Source organism: Ictalurus furcatus, chromosome 1 (genome assembly GCF_023375685.1).
Source record: "Ictalurus furcatus strain D&B chromosome 1, Billie_1.0, whole genome shotgun sequence".
NCBI lineage: Eukaryota > Metazoa > Chordata > Actinopteri > Siluriformes > Ictaluridae > Ictalurus > Ictalurus furcatus.
The window spans coordinates 37,552,077-37,575,551 of record NC_071255.1 but is presented as its reverse complement, the minus strand read 5'-3'; the positions used below and the strand labels follow the sequence as shown (position 1 = coordinate 37,575,551).

The following is a 23,475-nucleotide window of genomic DNA, read 5'->3' as shown; positions in this document are numbered from 1 at the left end:
CTCATACCTCCTACATAATGTCGTTACATTTGAGTGTCTCATTGTCATATCTGGGATATATGAGATATCTCTGAGATGCCTGATATATGACATCATGTCATATTTGAGAGTTTTGAGTTATAAATAATTACACAAGTGCATTACACATCAAAACAATTAAAATGATTTTCTTTGCAAAGAAAAGAGAATTCTTGGTTTGTTGATGTACGTTGATATAAACATTTCATTCGAGTCTATATAAAACCCATTCTGTTTTTGTTTTTAACCTCGTGACATTTTTGCAGCTTGTACAGTAAAATTCCCCACTGTATGTCACCTGGCCAGGTGCGGCTCCGCCCACTGCAGAACATTCCCACATGAATGTGTAGTCAGTTTGTGTCTCAGTCGCTGGCAGCTGTAACCCTATACACTTCTCCTCAAAGCTACACTTGCATCGCAGCCAGGGTGAGTCTACGTCCGTTTCTACACATTCACTGACAGTTTTAAGAGGATATGCATAGTGCTTTGCATAATGCATTCAGTGATCTGTATGCTCTGTAGAGTTTACAGCCCGTATTGTTGCTAGTTAGGTGTTTTTCTGGCATTGTGTGGTAGGATGTTTTAACTTCTTCTTCTTCTTTTCAAAGTTCCCTTATTCTCATCTGCAGACATTAACAAACTAATGCAATGTATTTATTATTTCCTTCCTGTTTAAAAAAAAAATATACTTTTTCCCACTTAATCATCACTCTACTTAAAACCAACCAACCGACCAAACAAACGTAAACAGCATTTCATGCCTTTCAGATGAGAACAAGAACATTTCTAACTTATTTATAGAATTTTAGAATTGTTTTCTGATGGTTCTAACTACAGCACTGTCAGAGCCTACAGAGCACTTTACACTGTTTCTCATTTACACACTCACACACCTGCAAGGCGCTGACCTGCCATCAGGAGAAACTTGGGGTTCAGTGTCTTGTCCAAGCATGTGGAGGCATGTGGGCGGGAATCGAACTCACTCTACCACCTGAGCTACAGTCGCCCTGAACATCATTTAAAAGGTTTTATGTGAAGTAGTGTTATGTGTGTCACTCTCTCTCTCTCTCTCTCTCTCTCTCTCTCTCTCTCATACACACACAGTAAAAAAATTGGTAGTACTGATGTCCTCTTCTTTACTTCCCTACTAGTGATGGTCATGATTAATTGCAAGTGCATCACTAAATGTTTTGTTGATTAATTGGTTGTTTTATAAAAAGAATCAAATCAGAATTGAAGTTTATTCCAAAACTCAGCTCCTGCTTAATACCACCACCAACAAAAAGTTCTGGGTCACCGGACTCTCGGCGCCTTGTTGGTGACTGAGTGTGATAAGACACAGGCAAGAACATGTAGAGAATGAAGTGGCCATATTATAGATTTTAGATTTAGATTTTTAAAAATATCTCTACGTAAAATTTTGTCTCTGTTATATTTGCACAAATGTCTCACAGGTACAGGTGCTTTTAATTACATTTACATTTATTCACTTAGCAGACGCTTTTATCCAAAGCGACTTACAAATGAGAAAAAATACAAGCAAAGTGATATATCAAGCAGAGAACAATACAAGTAGTGCTACCATACAAGATCCATTAATTGAGTTCCAGAAGAAGCAAAGTGCACAGAGTAGAGGTGTAAGTGCAATTTCATTTATTTATTTTATTTTTTATTTATTTATATGAGTTGGTTAGGTGTTCACGGAAGAGGTGGGTCTTTAGCTGTTTTTTGAAGATGGTGAGAGATTCTGTGGTCCGGATTGAGGTTGGAAGTTCATTCCACCATTGAGGAACAGTTAGTGTGTAGGTTCTGGAAAGGGACCTTGAGCCACGCTGAGTGGGAACTACTGAACGTCGGTCGCTAACTGATCGCAGATGGCGAGAGGGAACGTAGGCCTTCAGGAGGGAGTTGAGGTAGGGGGCGCTGTTCCTGACAAGGTCTTGTAGGTGAGCATCAAGGCCTTGAACTTGATGCGGGCGGCTACAGGAAGCCAGTGGAGGAAATGAAGAGGGGTGTGACGTGGGTTCTCTTGGGCTGGTTGAAGATGAGGCGCGCTGCAGCATTCTGAATCATCTCAAGGGGTTTGATGGAGCTGGCTGGGAGGCCTGAAAGCAGTGAGTTGCAGTAGTCCAGTTTAGAGATAACAAGAGCCTGGACTAGTATCTGTGTAATTACAGGTACATGTGCTTTTAATTACAGGTACAGGTGCTTTTAATTACAGGTACAGATGCTTTTAATTACAGGTACTTTTATTTTTAACAGCTATTTTATTTTATTTGTATTTTGTTAAGTAACTACAGATAAATTTAAGTCTAGCTGTTTAAAAACAACAACAACAACAACTCCAGGTATATTTAGGTGTTTTTAGTATTTGTTCAACAGTCATTTTGGATACATTTTACAAAGAACTACAAAGGAAATTTGGTTTCTATATTATTTTTCTATATTATAGGAAAAAGAAAACATTAAATTTAGGTCTACATTTTTTCCGGGCTTTTTCAGTTGAAAAATAACTACAGGAACATTTATACCTTTAGCATTTTCAAGCAATTTTTTAATATGTATTTATTTATTACAAATGAATTTATGTAAATGTAGCTCTCTATTATAGCTGACATTATTAAAAGTTTTTAACTACAGGTAAATTTATGACTCTTATTTGTTTGACAGTCATTTTAGTTTTCTTTAGTTTTTATTTTTAATCAACTACAGGTGAATTTTTTAGTTATCTCTTTAATATTTTTCCAGACAACATAGGTGTGTTTGTTGTTTTTAACAGGTATTTTAGGATGGTTAAAAAAACATTCCAGGTAAATTTATTTCTGTATTATTTCTTACAGCGTTAAAAAAAAAATACAGGTAAACATAGGTATCTATTCTTTTTTGTCAGACATTTTAGATTTTTAAATAATAACTGGAATGTAAAAAGCTCTCAGTGATATGTGGTGAAGGAACAGGTATAAATATGTGGTTGTAAATAAGGGCTGACAGAAAACAAGTGCGTTCAGTAGGAAGGTGAGAGAGAGTGAGGTCATGTCTGAAGAGGATTAGCGGTGGATTTAGATTGGACAGAAGGATGGGACCCACAGGAAAATGTGTCATTTATTTGCCAGTAGAAGCTCGCAATTTTTTTCACAATTTTTTGCTCATCCAAACATTCAACAATGAAAATGAGTGAATGCTTTAATTCCTGGGGTTTAATCATGATTTTATAAATGCTGTTGTCCCTTGACTAAACTTAACTCTTTTGAGCAGACTTTTGAAATCAGTATAAACAAATGAATTATTTTATCGCTGCAAGTCTGTTATAAGATGAGTCAGGACGCTGTTGGGTTTCTGTGTGTAGAGTATCGTGACTCGTGTGTTTAGTTGCCAGTGAGAAGGGTGATGGGGAAGGGGAGGGGTGTGAGCCCCCCTGCTGGGCAAACAATTCACACCTCTCCACAATGACACTGGTACAGAGATAATACAAACAGCACTAAAAGCTTTTTTGAAGGTAAAGCACTTTATACAACTGCCACAAAATAAAATGTAAACCCAGTAGGCTAGGTAAGGAAATACTTATGAAAATCTGCACAGTTTTAATGCCCTGACTGTCATATGAGCCATTAACCACTACAGTGGAGTGGGACACCACAGATAAATTCAATGCTGAAAACAGACACGCCCAAAACAGGAACAAACTCCATTTTTTGTCATGTGGTAAAATGAGTCTTAATGGCAAAAGGTAAAAGGATCTGGTCTATTTGTTCATCCCATGCTTGATGAGTAGGGGATGCTGAAACCAAGCCATTGAACCAAGTATCGTGTACATTTCACCCCGCAAGCTAGATGTCACACTAGAAATAATAAAAAAACTAAAGTACAACCCTAATAGTGTCTACCTCTGAGTCACACTCAACTGCACTTTAATATGAAAATCACATCTTACAAAAAGTGCAGCCACTTCGACTGTATGAACTTTAGCATTAGCGCTTTAGCGTGGTGAAGTACTGCTGTTCGGTGTGGGCCAGATCTGCTCACACACGGTCAGTAGACCTCAAATGTATGTGTACACTTGAAAATATTCCTCCACCTCCCCTAAAAAAATAAGCTGTGCCTCTTTTTAATGTTTGACTTTTGGCTCTACAGAGCTCGTTAAGGTAAATGGTCTGCACTTATATAGCGCTTTTATCCAAAGCACTTTACACTGTGTCTCATTCACCCATTCACACACACACACTCACACACCAATGGTAGCAGAGCTGCCATGCAAGGCACTAGCTTGCCATCGGGAGCAACTTGGGGTTCAGTGTCTTGCCCAAGGACACTTCGGCATGTGGAGTCACGTGTGCCGGGAATTGAACTGCCAACCCTACGATTCGTGGACACCCCGCTCTACCACCTGAGCCACAGCCGCCCAAAGAATTATAACCATATGTTTCCAGGGGCAGAGTGATAGAGCTGGTTAAAAAAATACACACATATTATATATATATATATATATATGACACACACACACACACAGGTTTTGACTGACGTGCTGCTATAACACCCAGCCCAGCTACATGTAAAGCTGCTTCACTACTGGCTTACGCAACATGTCAGAATTCGCCAAAGTTCAAACATTTATTCTCTGCATTTTCTGCTAAACTCCTACGTAATAAGAAGACGTTGCATGCAGTTTTTTTTATTGTTTAAGAAAAACGTTGGGGTTACGCATGTAACCCTGTTCCCTGAGAAGGGAACGAGACGTTGCATTTAGCATAACAGTAAGGGAACGCCTTGTGCGCGTGACCGGTATCTGAAGCTTGTGTAAAATCATGCCTCTACTTATAGGCCTGCCATGATCAGGTGACGTGGTAATTAAGCGCGTTGCATGATATATATATGGCACCTGTGAACCACACCGCCAGCCTCTATTATCTGAAGCGAAGACGTAATTCACAGGCCTGCCCTGGTATGACAGTGCTATGCAATGTCTCGTTCCCTTCTCAGGGAACAGGGTTACATGCGTAACACCGACGTTCCCTTTCAAAGGGAACTTCGACGTTGCATTTAGCATAACAGTATGGGAACGGGAATACCCACTCCGTCGTACGGAGGGTACGGCCTGTTCAAAAATACCGAAGCCCGAGGGTCACTGCAAGACACTTGGGCCCGGGGTGGAATGAATATCCAGGCTGTAATAACGAAGGACTGTGTGTGGCGTAGACCACCCTACAGCCGCACACACATCCTGCAAGGATACCCCTTTGGACAAAGCCTTCGAGGAGGCGACCGCCCTAGTGGAATGAGCTCTTATGCCCAGAGGTGTGGCTAGAGCGCGTGTCGTAATCCCTAGAGATTGCTTCCACTATCCAAATAGAGATGCGCTGCTTTGACACAGCATCACTTTTCCTGTTGCTGCCAAAGCAGACCAGTAGCTGCTCCGACTTACGCCACTGGCCGGAGCGGTGGACGTAAGTACAGAGAGCCCTTACTGGACACAGCAGGTGCATCCTCTCTTGTTCCGGTGTGAGGAACAGAGGAGGGCAGAAAGCCTGCAACACCACAGGGTGGGCAGCCGATGTAGGCACTTTAGGAATATAATCCGGCCTAGGATACAGGAAGGCCTCGGCTAATCCAGGGGTAAAGTCAAGGCAGGAAAGGGCAACAGAGAGAGCTTGTAGACCTCCCACTCGCTTGAGAGATGTCAGGGCCAGTAAAAGAGCTAACTTTAGAGTCAGAAGCTTCTCAGAGGCTGACTCTAAGGGCTCAAATGGGGCCCCTGACAGACCTTCCAAGACCACAGCAAGGCCCAGGAAGGAATGCATGGCCTGTAGATGGGCCTCAGCCGTCTGACACAACGCATGAACCTCGAAGTTAGAGAATGTTGCCCCACAGAGGCTCCATCGACAGGGGCATGGCTGGCCGAAACGGCGGCCACGTAACCCTGATTGTAGAAGGAGCCACCCTGCTGAGAAACGTTCTTGTAAGAACTCCAGGACTGTAGCTATTGCGCAGTTCACTGGGTCTAGCTGACGTTCCTCACACCACAAGACAAAAGCCGCCACTTGAGCGCATACAATTTCCTTGTGGATGGGATCCACTCTAGGGGCTCGAATGGGGCACCCAACAGACCTTCCAGGACCACAGAAGGTCCCAGGAAGGTATGCACGGCCTGCAGATGGGCCTCAGCCATCTGACGCCACGCATGAACCTCGAAGTTAGAGGATGTTGCCCCACAGAGGCTCCCTCAACAGGGGCATGGCTGGCCGAAATGGCGGCCACGTAACCCTGATTGTAGAAGGAGCCCACCCCGCTGAGAAATGTTCTTGTAGGAGCCCCAGGACTGTAGCTATTGCGCAGTTTACTGGGTCTACAGTGGATCCCTGCGGACAGGAATCTCCCAAGGAGTGCCATCTCGCAGGGATATTATTCCTCAGAACCATGTTCGAGCTGGCCAAAAGATGCTACTAGCAGACTGTCTTGGCGAACTCTCGCTAGAGCGTGTGGGAGCAGAGCGATGGGGGGAGCAGCATACAGATGTGACCTCGGCGACATGCGTGGACTCCACCCCAAAGTCTCCCAAGATCCAGCTTTGTCTTGCTCAGTGTTGATAGGATTGACACTACGCATGTTGGGGATAGAAACGCCCTCATCGTAGTAGAATCCTATAACCCCTAGAAAAGTTGTCTACTGCACCGGGGAAAGCATACTTTTCTGAGATTCAACCTAAGCCCCAAGCTCTTCATGTGGGCGAGAATAACATCTCGATGTTGAACCGCCAGCTCCCTGGATCGTGATAGAATTAACCAGTTGTCCAGGTAGCTTGGTACACAGATACCCTGGAGTCCCAATGGAGCCAGAGTGACATCCATGCACTTTGTGAAGGTGCGAGGGGATAAAGCTAGCAATATTCCTATGTGGAAATATGCACCTTTTAGATTTATCGCCACAAACCAGTTCTCGAACGGAATCTGTGGCATGATAAGTTTGAGCATCAGCCTCTGAACCTGTATGTCCGAAGAGTACGGTTCAGATGACGCAGATCTAAAATTGGCCGCATACTCACACTTTTTTGCGGAACAGGAAATAATGGCTGTAAACCTCCCTCCCTAGGGGACGGGGTACACGTTCTATGGCCCCACTGTCCAAAAGGGGGCTTACTTCCTGCGCTAACGTCGGGCTCTGGTCTGTGCTGACTGCTGTGGTGAGCACACCTGTGAACGGGGGGGGGGTTGAGCTATAACTGGACCCGGTAACCCTGTCTACGGTAGACAGAACCCATGGAGACACATTTGGCAGTAGTTGCACGCTGCCCGATGGTCTTTTAGTGACGTTAACGATTCCACATTCTATTGGAGGGAAGCATCAGATTTTCGTTGCCCTGTGACAGCTCGCTGACCAGAGAACACTGAAAACTTGGGGACCGACTTGGCTAGGGGAGGCCCTACAGTAGCACTGGGGGCTACCTGCCCTAACAACCTCATGTCCCCAGATACATCCCTCCACGGCCCCTCAGGACCACTCTTCTTTGAGGTCTTGGCCTTTATGACCATTCTCAGATCAGGCCTAGTAGCAGACCGTGACTGTGGCCACCCGATTCCCCTGGCTGCCTGCATGGGTTGGTGGGCTGCCATACTCACCTTCTGGGTCTCCCTCACACTAGTGCTGGCCCAGGCTCCACTCATGGATGCCCGGGTGAGCTCGAGACAACAGAGAAGGAACTGACTTTTTTTTTTTTTTTTTTGAATGCCACCATATGTCAAGCTCACTCAGCAGGTCTGCTTGGTAGGCCTGCAACCCTGTCATTGTCTGCAGTGACCCACAAGCAAGACTACTACTGGATAGGCTTGCCCACCAATGCCACGTTGGCCTTACATGGTTTGGATGCAATCCGGCCCCCGTAATTGTCTGCTGTCGGTGGAGAGAAGTAGCTCGCAAGCGCCTCCTCCACCTTGAGCATAGCTGAATAGCCATGCCGTTCATTCCCACAATGGCCGAATAATCCAACATCGTGGGGTTATGAATATGGCTTATGTGTGGTTTTCCCCCCAGAAGCCTGAGATTTTGTAATAAACTTTTGGAAGACAGGGGAGTTTCTGCAGTGTGAGGGATTTACTTTCACTGGTTAATCACTTCAAGCAGCTCTTTATATGCTGCTCTCAGTTTTTAACACATCCATCTAACTCCTCGGAGTCAGAGAGGAATTATTACCCTTTTGGCTTTCCATAGCGGAAGGAGGAGTCGCGACGCGAGCTCCAAAATCCAGCGGAGAGCCGAACCCGGAAGACAGAGCAAGAGATAGAGCAGCGCTCATCTCCGGCTCCTCTTCTGGATCTATAAGAGATCCCCCGAACCTGAGACGGCTGGCTGCCTCGGAAGCGGCCGGCCCAGATCCGCGAGGCTCTGAAACCCAACTCGCTTCGGCTTCCGTTTTTTTCTTGAAGAGCGCGAGACGCGAGCCGCGCTGCTTAATGTAGGCGTTACCATGCGCAGCCTCTCGAGGCCGCCATCGCATACTACACCGCTAACACTTCACCCAGAAAGTGTGCACTTTTCCCCGTGATAAAACGGGAGCAAGCCGTAACACACTGCTTGAATTCTTTCTCGCTCATTACTTACCTCTCTTTTCCTCAAAATAAAAGAGACAGAAAAGTTCAGAGATTCTGAGAAAATATCGAGTAGAAATGAAGCGTTTTTTTGTCACACAAACAACAGACATGCAGTGTCGCTGAAGATAATAAGGCTGGCGGCGTGGTTCACAGGTGCCATATATATATATATATATATATATATATATATATATATATATATCATGCGACGCGCTTAATTACCACGTCACCTGATCATGGCAGGCCTATAAGTAGAGGCATGATTTTACACAAGCTTCAGATACCGGTCACGCGCACAAGGCGTTCCCTTACTGTTATGCTAAATGCAACGGCGAAGTTCCCTTTGAAAGGGAACCCCTATTATTAAGGGTTAGAAAACACAGAAATAATTTTATTACAATTTAAGGTAGCAATCTGTGACTAAAATGAGGTAGGTAGTGAACTGGAATAAACATTCAAACCTAGGAATAACATTATTATCAAAACCCTTAAGATTTTTATATAATAATCACATAAGCATACAGAAGGAACGGCTAACCCGTCAAAAGTTTGAGTTCGGCAGAATTAGTCAAAACCCCATCCCTTTGCCAGTTATTACAAGCTGTTGTTTTATCCTGATCATGTTGTTTATCTCTTCCTGTTTATGTAGATGTGGTTGTATCTTGTGCTCCTGGGGTGTGTATGGGTGTGTGAAAGTTACCCCAGTGGATTGGTTACATCCAGCTGTGATAACATGCTTCCTTCTCACGGAAACAATGCTCAGACCAGTACAGCACCGTACTCTGTTACAGCTAGCAGCACCAGCTATAAAGAAGGAGACACCATCACGGGTAAGACACGATGCTTTAGAAGAACCTGGCTTGCCCTACATTCACACTAGCAAGTCCTACATTTGAATTGAGATTTTCTCAATTGTTTGCAAATGAGGTATTAGACAGTAACGTGACAAATGAATCCAAACAATTGTTTTGAATGGCTCCTCTGACCAACCCTACAGCACGTGCGGTCTGATGTTTGTTCAGGTCCCTGCTGGATTCATCTAATCCACAATAAAACAAATTATTCAGAGTTAACGAGCAATGGAACACACCAGGGACGACACCTCTTAATGTGATACACACCCTAAACGAACAACACGTCACTACACATCTGATTCACCTACTGTCTAATCTGAGTAAGCAAGCTAATCATGCTTCAAAACAACAGTGTCTCTCCCAAATCCAGAAACACTGTGTTATTGACAACACTAGGCTAATATAAGATAATATCTAATAATGCTTTATCAGATTTACTTCAGATTATAGTTGTTCACATTTGAGTTGTAATCTAAAAACAAAACCAAACAGGAATAGTCCATCTTCTGTTTCTATCTGTATTCATATTCCTTTAGGACACAGTCAGAGGAGGGAGGCAAAGGCGGATGCAAACACAGTTAGAAGTTTTATTAATGAGGCTGGCAAAAATCCAAAACAATGCCAAACAAACATGGTCCAGAAAACCAGCAAAGGGTCAGGAGATTAGCAAACATCAATATCAAGGCAATATCCAAAATAAGGAGCAGAGCATGGTCACTGTGCACCAATATAAACTCAGGTAGGGGGGCGTGGCCTAAAGTCTGAAGGTGGCATTTGATATGCAAGTGCTCAAAAAATTTGAATATTGTGGAAAAGTTCATTTTTTTCCATAATTTAATAAAAAAAAGTGGAACTTTCATATATTCTAGATTCATTACACATAAAATGAAATATTTGCAACCTTTTTTTGTTTTAATCTCGATGATTACAGCTCACGGAAATAAAAAATCCAGTATCTCAGAATATTAGAATAAAGAATTTATAATACAGAAATGTCGACCTTATGAACGGTGTGTTAATTTTTGCACTTGATACTCGGTCGGGACTTTAATCCTTTTACAGGAATGACTGCGTCAGTGCGGCGTGGCATGGAGGCGATCAGCCTGTGGCACTGCTGAGGTGTTCTGGAAGCCCAGGTTGCTTTGATAGCGGTCTTCAGCTCGTCTGTATTGTCGGGTCTGGTGTCTCTCGTAGATTCTCTATGGGGTTCGGGTCAGGCGGGTCGGCTGGACAATCGAGCACAGTAACACCATGGTCATAAACCAGTTACTAGAAGTTTTGGCACTGTGGCAGGTGCAGAGTCCTGCTGGAAAAGGAAATCAGCATCTCCATAAAGCTCGTCAGCAGATGAAGCATGAAGAGCTCTAAAATCTCCTGGTAGACGCTGCATCGACTCTCGACTTGAGAAAACACACTGGACCAACACCAGCAGATGACATGACACCTCAAATCATCACCGACTGTGGAAACTTCACACTGGACTTCAAGCAGCTCGGATTTTGCTCCTCTCCACTCTTCCTCCAGACTCTGGAACCTTGATTTCCAAATGAAATGCAACATTTACCTTCATCTGAGAAGAGGACTTTGGAACACTGAGCAGTGGTGTTTTTTGTAAAAAGGTGTTTTGAGTTAATTATCTGATTAGAGTCTTCTCAGGTCGACATTTCTGTATTATAAATTCTTTATTCTAATATTTTTGAGATACTGTATTTGTTTTTGAGATAGCTGTAAACCGTAGTTATCAAGATTTAAAAAAAAAAAAAAGGCTTGAAATATTTCACTTTATGCGTAATGAATCTAGAATATGTGAAAGTTACACTTTTTGAATTAAATTACGGAAAAAACGAACTTTTCCACAATATTCTGATTTTTTGAGATGCAGCTGTATGTATATGTATTTTCTTTAAACCCTTGTAGCGATGCTGGAGGATGTCTGTAATTGTGATTGTTTCACATGGGATAAGGGATCTTGTTATAAATCACGGAGATGTCTTCACCATGTAGTCAATTGAACTTGATTAAGAGTAGGTCACATGACCACAATGGGTCTGTAGTCTGTGCTCAGCGCTCAGTAACCTCCAACACTTCCGGGAAGAAAAAAACACAAATACTCTTTTCCCACAGGATATAATTTTTTTTTTTTGGCAAAATGTCAATTCAGATGGGACGCCACATGTAAAGGAATCCTGTAGAAATAGAGCTTTTGCATGAGGAGTTAGATATTCAGTTTGCATTGCACTGCCAGAACATTCCTCTATGACAAGAAATGCAACCTAACCACTATGGCTGCCTTTACAGTGACTCTGAGTGCGACCTCAGGGTCTTTCACTGGGTTTTTGCTGCAGGCGAGGCTGGTGGGAGGTTCCAGTGTCATCGGTTCCTTCAGTTTGGTAGGCTCTACCTCTCAGCTCCTGACCTGCTCTGGATTGTCTGTAAGTTTCCTTCAAGAGGTCATTTCACAATCTACACAATTATTAAATCACATAAATAAGTGTTGAGAAGAAGACAAACAAGCCATTTATTTTTGGGTTGGCCTTCAGAACTCCGCCGTCTCTCACACATCAAAAGCTGGAAAAACACAACTCCAGAGTAAATGGAAGGCACCAACATCTGGCAAGCTCAACAACATCGAGTTCAGGTAAGAGCCCTGCTTACCTTTCTGTTTACCTTCTAGTGTCTGAACATTATATTCATATAGATGTCATTTAAACACTGCCTTTGTCTCATCGTTAAATACATAAGAAATAAAACCTGCTGTTATAGAAAATTAATCCACACCGTCTGACCAATCACAATCCAGATTTTACCAGCGCAGTGGTATAATGTGTTCTTAACAAACAGTAAATAGAAACAGACTTAATCTAGTAAGTCTACTAAGACTTAAGCTATTCTGTGATTACCTGCACATGGTTTCTTTCTCAGAGCCACATTTGTCCGTGATTACGCCACCTTTTGGGTGGGAGTGAAGAGCGCACAGATCACCTACACCGGCACAGCGGTGAGAGTCTATGGCAATATAGAAGTCCTCCATCTACAGTACAAAGAGAACACACTCAGATAAAGAGTTCTTCAAGAGTTCTTTGGAGAGTTAACAGTTGTTTTGCTTTGCTTGGATTTATTCTTTAAAAAAAAAAAAAACAGAAATAGAAACAAACACTAAATTGATGAGATAGATGCACTCTTAGAAACAAAGATTCCTCAAGAGTTGTTTCTCTGAAAAGCAAACCTTCTGTTGGAGGGTTATAGTTAGGAACCTCCGTCTAGAGGTTCCTATCTATCTATCTATCTGTCTGTCTATCTATCTGTCTATCTATCTGTCTATCTATCTATCTATCTATCTATCTAAGAAAAGCTGTACAGACAATTGGATTTATTTAAATTAAATAAAAAAAACAGGCAGGAGGACAGACATTGACAGACAAAAATAGACAGAATCAGACACAGACACACAGAAGAGAGACAGAGGCAGACAGACAGAAATAGACAAAATGAGACATAGATAGGCAGTCAGGAAAGCATATGGATAGGCAGACAGCCGAAATACAGTTAGATTGTTAAATATGTAAACAAAATAATAGATAAACTAATGTGCTGTGAGATAGATAATGGTCTACACAGAGACAGAGATACAGACAGACAGAGATACAGACAGACAGAGATACAGACAGACAGAGATACAGACAGATCATACATGATTGTTAACTGAAAATCTATAACTGTTTTGGATTGTTTTCCTTAAGACTGGTGCTGGGTACACCAACTCCACCTCCTCCAGCATCTCCAGCGCAGGCTGCGGGAGCAGTAAGACATGTGTAAGCCAGCCGAGTGACTGCGATCCTTCCACCAACTCTAACTGCTACTTCATGTCTGCCACGCCCTTGCCCTCAGGGTCAGAGTTCACGTTCGAGATCTCTGGCCGTGCAGCCGGCTATGTCTCCATCGGCTTCTCAGACGACAAATCGATGGTACGGATTTATCATTGAACTGAACATTATTTTACATTTCAGACATAATGCAATAATGTTTTGGTATTTATAAAAGTATTATAAAATACCCTGTTTAAAAAAAAAAAAAAAAAAAAAAAAAAAAAAAAATTAACCAAAAGATCAACAAACCCAGACTGAGTAAAGTTGGTTAGAGCTCAACAATATCTCTTAATATACTCTTAATACAGACAATGTAAAGACACAGACATGGAAATCACACAGAAACATCTGGAGCATAAACATTTACCTCAGAAGTGTTGATACATTACCAAGAAATTACACACACACACACACACACACACACACACACACACATATATATATATATATATATATATATATATATATATATATATATATAATTAAAATTTTAATAAAAATTACACTGTAATTATACTTAGCATTGACCCCTAACTGCATTCACATGAGTTCTGCCATGATGACAAAGTCACTGAGAGAGTGTGTGTGTGTGTGTGTGTGTGTGTGTGTGTGTGTCGCAGGGTAATGACGACATCTACATATGCGGGAAGGACAAAAATGGTGTGATCCAGTTACAGCACGCATTCTCAACAGGACCTACAACACCAACCACCATCACTCTGGTACATATCAACAAACACACACACACACACTGATACATAAATTTTTTCTGTATATATGTGTATGTGTGCGTGTGTGTCAAAGGGGAATGTGACGGTGCTTAGTACATCAGAGAATAATGGAGTGATCAGCTGCTCCTTCACATCCAGGAACACCATCAGCACCACGAGGAGCTCCACACCCTCCAACAGCTACTACATCTTCATCGCCAACGGTGCCACCAACAACGGTAGACACACACACACACACACACACACACGCACACACCACAGTTCCAGTTTCCTCAGAACAGAATAAGATTTTAAAATAAGGGTTTGTACTGAAACACTTAAAGACTGAATAAAAATAGACATTAAGAAAAATCACAAAATCATGGATTTATTTAATTATTTATTTACCTCTTGTGTATTTTCCATGACAAATACCATTACAAACCATCAACTAAGCATTAAAACCATTACCATTATAGTCCTTAATGGTATCCACTAGACATAACATGGCACCAATAGAAGGCAATAAATTACCAGTAGAGACCCACAGGGACCATCACAATTTCCATTAAAACCAAGTATGAAGGTTTCTATTGTTTTTTTTTTTTTTTTCCAGCAGTGTAAAGGAAAAAAAGAAAAGAAAAGAAAGCGATATGTTAAGGGAGAAATAAAACTCTGAATAACAGTCTGCATTATAAATCTAACATCAAATACAAATTCCATAAACACCCTGTATTTCTGTGGCATACTTAAACACATCTCACATGATTCGTTTTTTTCTCCTCTGAAACATCTCATTTATACGGACTCGATGTTGTTACGTGTTTTGATGGATTGTAATTAGAATTCAATAAAATTCAATAAGAAATAGACTTACAACAACTCAGAGATAGTGAAATACTATCGCATGTTTATGTGTAGATTTTCTGCAGACTCGTATGGGAAAAAAACAACAACCCATGTCTGAGCTCAGCCACAGTGTTTATCCCATAATAATTATAATTTCACACAGTTTCGAGACATCAGAGTATTGTTTATCATTGTGATCATGCAGGCATGTGTGTGTGTGTGTGTGTGTGTGTGTGTGTAATTCCACTGAGACTTTGACTGAACATTCATATACATGTTGCTATAAGCATTGATGACTGGTCACAAATGAATGTAAATGGTAAATAGTCTGCACTTATATAGCGCTTTTATCCAAAGTGCTTTACACTGTGTCTGATTCACCCATTCACACACACACACACACACACACACACACACACACACACACACATCAGTGGTAGCAGAGCTGCCATGCAAGGCGCTAACTTGCTATCGGGAGCAACTTGGGGTTCAGTGTCTTGCCCAAAGACACTTCGGTATGTGGAGTCACGTGGGCCGGGAATCGAACCTCCAACCCTATGAGTAGTGGACAACTCACTCTACCACCTCAGACACAGCCGCCCCAACCAGCTACTGTATGTACTGTATGTAGGTACTGAATGTACCAGCTACTGAATGCAGCAGTTAAAATGATCCTAATAAACACTATTTCGTTTTGTACCTGCATTGTGTTTATGAAACCATTAGGGCTAAGCTTTAAAGCACAGGGTCTTAGTGTAGGCAGAAAACACAAACACACAGGAACACACTCATGGAATCCTCAATTTTAGCCAAGTGTTTCGAGTTTGATCTTGAACTAGAAAAGCTGTTCGAGATTTTATTCAAATCACACAGAACACACAAACAAAACTGTTCATCCTGTTGCGTTACACTACATGGCCAAAAGTATGTGGACACCTGACCATTGTACTCATATGTGGTTCCTCCCCAAACTGTTGCCAGAAAGTTGGAAGCACACATGGTGTGCTTGATGATCAGGTGCCCACATACTTTTGGCCATATAGTGTATTTCTATTCTGTCTCTAACAGTGAACCTTTATCAAATGCTTTTGTGGCCAAACCGAACAAAAAACTTCACAAAAGTTTCACTGATTTTCTTCATTCTCACCTGTGCATGTTGATAAATGCCAATCTTTATTCACAAGGCACACAGCATTTAGCTATGCCTTCATAAAAGGCCAAGCTCACGGAGCGCTGAAAATAACAAAATGACAACTAAATGGTCAAAGAGCACACTATAAGCACGGCGTGCGCTAAATCTTCCAGTAAAGCAGCTCAGCCACTGCAGCTAACATCAGCTAAGATAGACACACACAAACTCCTCCTCCTGTTATAGGGCGCCATTACTTTTGTCCTGATTGAACAGCTAAGATTAATTTAGTGGTTTAAACTTAAACTTGACAGCGTGATCCGTGTATCACTGTGGATCTGTGTAAACTCACAGGAACTCATAGACTATTGTACAAGTCGAAGCCGATCAGTCAAAGTTCATATATATATATGATCAGTCAAGAGTCTCCTTATACAGAAATTTACAGAAACTCAGGAGAGAAATGATTTTACAAACTAACCCGAATTTCATAAATACCACACCAACCCTCCTGAGAATAAACTCATTCGTATCCAGAATAATAACAGAGGCATGATGTGTGCTTAGTCTATTTACTGTTTATCAGTTTCTCTTCCAAAGACACTTTGATGCTTTCGCTCTTGTTCTTGTACACATGCTCTGCTGTATAAAAAAAAAAAAACAATATCAGAGTAACAATGTACTGGAAATAAATGTGTGTGAACAAGAGTACTTTTTTGTAAACTGTGTGATCTTGAGTGTAGATAAAGTTTGAATTATGTGTTCTGACAGGTTTGATCGCGATGCACACCACCACACCCTTAATTAGCAGCGCTAAGGTGGACATCACCAAAACTCAGACACTGGGAACTGCATCAGGGCTACCTTCCATCATTAAAGCTCACGGTAAGTGTTGATTTATTTCTTTGTTTCATCTGCAACCATTAGAGTGCACACACACACACACACACTTATCATTTCATCATAATAACTAATGCACTGTGTGTGTGTAATGCACTCTCAAAATAAAAAAGGCAAGCAAAGCCTAAAAAGGAAACAAGCATAAAACATGAAAAGGAAGAAATAAAAATAAATAATAAAAAAGATAAAATAAATAAAACAAAAAATAATGATGGAGAATCTCAACATACAACCTCCCCCCCAAATAAATAAATAAATGAATGAATGAATGAATGAATGAATGAATGAATAAATACAGAATGTCTCAAAATGAAAAAAAAGATATTAAAAGAAAAAAGTCTCAACATCAAAACATTTAATAAAGTGAACATCCTAACCATAAGAATGTTTCAGAAAAGAAATAAAACAGGAAGTCTTAAAATAAAAAAGGAACAAAGTTTCAATATAAAAAGAAAAAAAAAAGAATGTCTAAAAACAGAAATAAAAAAGAAAAAAGGAAATACAAGTTTCAGATAAAAAAAAATGGAAATGTAAAAATTTTCAAAAATAAATGAACAAAAGCGATAAGTCTCTAAATGAAAAGGAAATTAAAAATGACCGCTGAATAAAGGGTCTGAAAAAGTTGATAGACGAATTCAGATTCAACATTTACAAACCGATGTTATCTTTCTTAGTAACGTATTTTATCATGTGTTTGTAAAGCATCTTGACACGTACATTTCAATCATTCAGAAGACACAAGTTTAATTACATTTATGAAAAATACATTTATTAAAGCCCTCATGAGAAATTAGTTCAAACCTCAACAGGTGAGGAGGATGTGTTTATTTTTCTGCATATTGATTACACAGGTAGATGTTCACCTGCTATGGCATTACTGCTTGCCGCACCTCCTCTGGTGCCCATAGGATTACAGCTCTTCCTCCAGCCTTGCCACCATGCCTAATGCAACCAAAACCATACAGGCCTCCCCAGTAGCAAGCCCCACTGGTATCGTTCATGCATGCTCAGTGCCACTGGTATCGTTCATGCATGCTCAGTGCCACTGGTTCCATATGGCATAGGTCAGCTGCAGGGTCATCTGAACAGGCTGATCACTTTTGAGTCCTTTTCCTTGGGGATGAATACCACCACTGCTCTTCACCACTTTGATGGGATGCATTGCTTTTTCTAGGCAGCTTGCATGAGGGTCCACAACAACTTCAGCACTGCAGGGTAGTTCTTATAGAGTTTGTAGGGTATCCCATTTGGGCATTTAGCTGATGACTTTGCTGAGCATGGGGGGCAAGATGTTAAACTGGGACATGGGGAGGGCTGAATGAGCGAACCTACTGGCTCATTCATTGCTGGGTTGCTGTACTGGATTCTGATATATTCTTCCAGCTCCTCCCTGGTCATTTCTAGCTTCCCACTCTGCTTTCTCCAACAACTGCCTGGCATGAAGGGATTCTTGTAGAAGTTGGCTTATTCCTTCTCCTTCCTCTTCCTGCACCTTCGAGTGCACTCAGCCCTCTGCTTGACATCCTTCAACAGTGCTTTGAAACCTTCTTTCTCACCCAGTGTTGCCTTCCCCCAGTTCTTTGGGTGGCTGTGGATCAGGTGGTAAAGCGGGTTGTCCACTACTCGTAGGGTTGGCGGTTTGATTCCTGGCCCACGTGACTCCACATGCCAAAAGTGTCCTTGGGCAAGACACTGAACCCCAAGTTTCTCATGATGGCAAGCTAGCACCTTGCATGGCAACTCTGCTACCATTGGTGTGTGAAAGGGTGAATGAGACACAGTGTAAAGTGCTTTGGAACTGTTAAAAAAGTGCTATATAAGTGCAGACCATTTACCATTATTTTGGAATCGTTATAGCTGTTGGACCAGTTGCTAGATCCCTCACTCACTTACCTTTTTTTTCTTGATGCAGTGGTTTTGTTGGTGGTAATTTTGCCAAAACTCGCTTTACACTCCTAGTAGGGAATTTCTCCAAACAGGTTGAACCAAGCCTCCACACCCCTCGCAGTGTTTTCTCCAGTCTTCCACTAAGGTCCGCATCCACTCTTTGCCATGCAATTGCCTCTGGTGACCACTCTTCTGCTCTTCTTGCCTCTGCTCTGTTGGGATGGGTGGGTGTGTCCTTGGTGCTCACGAGACCATTTTAATATAAAAACTAATGTATAGATTTGTGTCTGAAACTGATATTTGATTGAATTGTCCACTTCACATTAATGCCACATTCAACAGGTCTAAGTGATCATTTGTTAAAAAAAAAAAAAAAAGGACTAATAGTTAGAGAAAATATCTTGAAAGAAAAATTAAAATAGAAAAAAATAGAAACCAATAATGAAAGGAAAGTCTCGAAATAAATCAAGTATAACAACAATAAAATAAATATTACATGAGGGAACAGGCAGACAGATGCACATGCAGGTAGAGATGTTTATTAAGATCCAGGCAGACAAATCCAAAATGTAGGAAAAAATCTGAATCAAGAAACGGGCAAATGATCTGGCGATGAACAAACAAGATATCAAAGGCAGGACAATCACAGAAATCACAAGGCAAGAGGAGGTCAGTAACAGAACCATGAGCAGAGAGATAAACTGGCTTAGTCTCTCTCACAAACACAAGGAATGGAGCGTATACTTCTCAACGTGTGAGGGGACTGAAAGTGCATTTAAACTGTGGCTGTGATAGTGCTGAGAATTGGATACAGGCATGTGTGATTAAAATGAAGGTGAGAGTGGTTGCTCTCCAGAATTGTAGTCCATGGTGGCCATGTTTGTAGGCTGCAGTGCAGTCTGGGAAATGGAGTGTGTGGCTTGACCTAACAATAGAAATTGTCAGAACAAAAAACAAAACAAAAAAAAACAGTGGATAGTCACAAAATAAGAGCAACAAACAAAAATAAAAATGTCTTAAAATAAAAAGAAATTAAGAGAAGAAAATAAACATGAAAATAAAATTAAAAAAAGGAAAAAATGATAAGTTTTTACTAAAATAAAAGAAAAAAGGATAGCCTGAAAATTATATAAGATAAAAGAGAAGTGGATTGTGTTAAAATGAAAGGAAATAAAAGAGTGAAGTGTGAGTGTGAATGAGTGTGTGATGGTGTGTGTGATGGTGTGTGTGTGTGTGTGTGTGTGTGATGTTATTTGGGCTGCAGGCTGTCTGATGCTGATTGCGTGGATGACCACGGGCAGTATGGGAATGCTCATTGCACGCTTCCTAAAGAGAGCTGCTCCGGGACAGAGGTTCTGCGGGAAAGACTTCTGGTTTGTGGTAGGTTTTTGGGTTTCTGTCCAAGAGTTCTGTAATATTTACAGCTACAAGCCACAAAAAGGCCACAGAGCCACTAAGAACCAGAACACAGATTGAGGTGAGATAGAGGAAGTGAGAGCTCATCCTGTGAGTCTCAGTGAACAGTAATTCCACCTCAGCTCCGCATTCTCACTGGTCAGAAGGTCTTCATCTGACACTCACATACTAAACGCCATGTCCTTACTGTACTTTAACTGAAAGCTGAATTGTGTGTGTGTGTGTGTGTGTGGGTGTGTGTGTTTCTCAGGCTCATGTGTCGCTGATGTTTCTCTCAGTTGTGGCAACCATCATTGCCTTTATCCTGATATTTTCATATGAAAAAGACTGGAGTGGGGTAAACACTACACGCTACACACTATATATTATACACTACACTCTATATATTGTACATTACACACTATATATTATACACTACACACTATATATTACACTACACACTATATATTGTACACGACACTCTATATATTGTACATTACACACTATATATTATACACTACACACTATATATTACACTACACACTATATATTGTACATTACACACTATATATTATACACTACACTATATATTACACTACACACTATATATTGTACATTACACACTATATATTATACACTACACACTATATATTATACACTACACTATATATTACACTACACACTATATATTACATTACACACTATATATTATACACTACACACTATATATTATACACTACACTCTATATATTACACTACACACTATATTATACACTACACACTATATATTACATTACACACTATATATTATACACTACACACTATATATTATACACTACACACTATATATTATACACTACACGCTACACACTATATATTATACACTATATATTACACACTACACACTGTATATTACAAACTACACACTATATATTACAAACTACACACTGTATATTAAACACTACACACTATATATTACAAACTACACATAATGTATTACACACTATATATTACATATACAATATATTAAATAATTTGTTTATACTAATAACACAATAATGGGTGTATGTGTGTGTGTGTCTAGGGAGCTCATCCAGTCCTGGGCTGTTTGGTGATGATCCTCAGCTTTGCTCAGCCAATCGGTGCCATGTTCCGCTGCTCACCACAGGAAGAGAGGTGAGAGAGAGAGAGAGAGAGCGAGAGAGAAAGAAAGAAGGAAAGAAACATAACTGACATGCCGCTCTGTTATTTTTTCTCTGCAGGAGGTTTATCTTTAACTGGGCTCATGCTATAAATGCATTAGCCATTAAAGGGTTAGCAGGTGAGAATGTTCTTTTCGTTCTTAGTTTTTCTCCACACTAACCTAAATGTGAGATATATATATATATATATATATATATATATATATATATATATATATATATATATATATATATATATATATAACTTGAAGTAAATATGGTCCTCCATCTCATGGTCAGTGGCTGCGATCTTCACCGGCCTGCTGCTGGTCGATAGCTCAGAATCTCAGTGGATGCCGAAGCTGATGGGTGGATTCGTGGCCTGGGAAGCAGTTCTCTTCCTCTGCCAAGATTTTTACCACAAATACAGCCAAAAAGGTAAAAGCTCCCAAAAGTCCTAAAGTCAGTGTGCAGTAAATGTTTTTATTTTATAGCTTAGTAAACAGTAATTTTGTCTCTCACTACTTTAACTCGAGTGTGTAAATAACCCTGTATATAACATGCAAAACCCTGTATCCATAAAATAGTAATCACATGAATTAGGATTTTTCTACATTTATTTAACATTATTTATTTATTTTATTAAAATGAAAATGAATTAACTCAGGGTTATGTAGAAAAATTAGGCAGTTGTAAAGAGAAACCAAATGGAGAAAGTGAATAAAGCAGAGGCTGAAATGATTAGACCGATTAGAGTGATTTCTTTCACTCTCTGTTTTTCTTTCTTCAGAAAATGATCACGATGGTTAAAAAGGGGTTTCCCACCGAAATGTAGTGTTTATAAGCTTTCATTCATTTAAAAGGCGACGCTGTGGACATTGTGTTTTGCTTTATAAATGAATTGCTCATCAACAGTGTTTTTCTCCCTCAGATATGGAGGATGTTAATGGGGTGAGTGTGTGAAATTGTTTTACTTCTGTCTACCTATATTTTAAAGAGGTTTTCACTCCATATGAAATGTTTTTGCTTTATTTTATTCTAATGTATTAGGTGGGTACAGGCCTGCTTCTGCTGTTGTTGTTCTTCGTGGGAAACCTGGCATTCCTGGTGGCTCTGCTTGTCGGAATTGGAAAAGCGTAATTACGGAAACAATGTCCGCAATTCTCAACCAGGTTTAAAAAAAAACAACAAAAAAACAACTCAGGATATGGATATATATATATATATATATATATATATATATATATATATATATATATATATTAATCAGGCATATAATAAGCACACTTAAACAAATCTATGTTCATTTGTATTGCACTCATTCTGATACTTCAGGAATTTATTCAGAAACTGTTACATGCTTTTGTTTTTAAAATCATAATTATTTGCCAGATTTAATTTCCCTAGCAAGACTCCATCATACATCACTAACTCCACTGGTGGTGTGATAAAGAAGAAGAAGAAGTAGAAGCCTTTATTGGTCACATATACATTACAGCACAGTGAAATTCTTTTCTTCACTTATCCCAGCATGTCAGGAAGTTGGGGTCAGAGCGCAGGGTCAGCCATGATACAGCGCCCCCTGGAGCAGAGAGGGTTAAGGGCCCAATAGTGGCAGCTTGGTGGTGCTAGGGCTTCAACCACAGACCTTCTGACCAGTAACCCAGAGCCTTAACCGTTATGTATTAGAAGTTCCTTTTCTCACTTACTGTCATTCCCTCACCAGCCTCTCTGTTCTCGCTTCTTTGAAGAAGTGACTGAAGATCAGGATCAGGGCAAAAAGAGTCTGTGCGTTAATGAAAATATTTGCCATCACAATATGTTTATGTTTATGTTCATCATATTCAGAAAGGATGCAAATGTTCAAAATCATATAATTTTTTACACATATACCGGTTCACGTCTGTGAACCCAAACAAAACAAATATGTAGTTGCTGTAAATAACATTTCTGTCTTTATTTTGTCTTAAGGGTGTACAAACTTTTGCCCACAATGCTATGTATTCTATGGACTAGAGGTCTACATATTTGAGATGTTTACTGTATTTCTATATGCTATCAACTCCTACATCCACATATATTATCAATGTAATTATTTTATATGTAT

The 23,475-nt window shown here is 40.4% G+C and overlaps 1 protein-coding gene across 5 annotated transcripts; it reads left to right on the top strand.

Moving 5' to 3' along the window:
- The first annotated feature begins 345 nt into the window (after nt 1–345).
- On the top strand, nt 346–23,130 carry zgc:163022 (putative ferric-chelate reductase 1). 5 transcript variants are annotated; one of them, XM_053637092.1, is made up of 16 exons: nt 346–444; nt 9,247–9,427; nt 11,750–11,883; nt 11,992–12,089; nt 12,374–12,449; nt 13,192–13,416; nt 13,938–14,039; nt 14,122–14,266; nt 16,777–16,890; nt 20,057–20,172; nt 20,459–20,545; nt 21,272–21,363; nt 21,450–21,508; nt 21,669–21,806; nt 22,300–22,319; nt 22,419–23,130. In XM_053637092.1, exons 1-16 carry the CDS (start codon nt 361–363, stop codon nt 22,506–22,508), a joined length of 1,761 nt encoding a protein of 586 aa, XP_053493067.1. In that variant the 5' UTR covers nt 346–360; the 3' UTR covers nt 22,509–23,130. The 5 variants fall into 5 exon arrangements, with proteins under 5 accessions (XP_053493067.1, XP_053493092.1, XP_053493084.1 ...); XM_053637117.1 differs by lacking the exon at nt 346–444 and adding an exon at nt 464–1,043; XM_053637109.1 differs by lacking the exon at nt 346–444 and adding an exon at nt 1,120–2,217.
- Nucleotides 23,131–23,475: the final 345 nt, after the last annotated feature.

Coding starts and splice junctions, on each gene's coding strand:
- zgc:163022 (XM_053637092.1), top strand. CDS start 361: ATGTGTAGTCAGTTTGTGTCTCAGTCGCTGGCAGCTGTAACCCTATAC. Junction 12,090..12,373: donor CTCAACAACATCGAGTTCAG/GTAAGAGCCCTG, acceptor TTTCTTTCTCAG/AGCCACATTTGTCCGTGATT. Junction 12,450..13,191: donor TCACCTACACCGGCACAGCG/GTGAGAGTCTAT, acceptor GTTTTCCTTAAG/ACTGGTGCTGGGTACACCAA.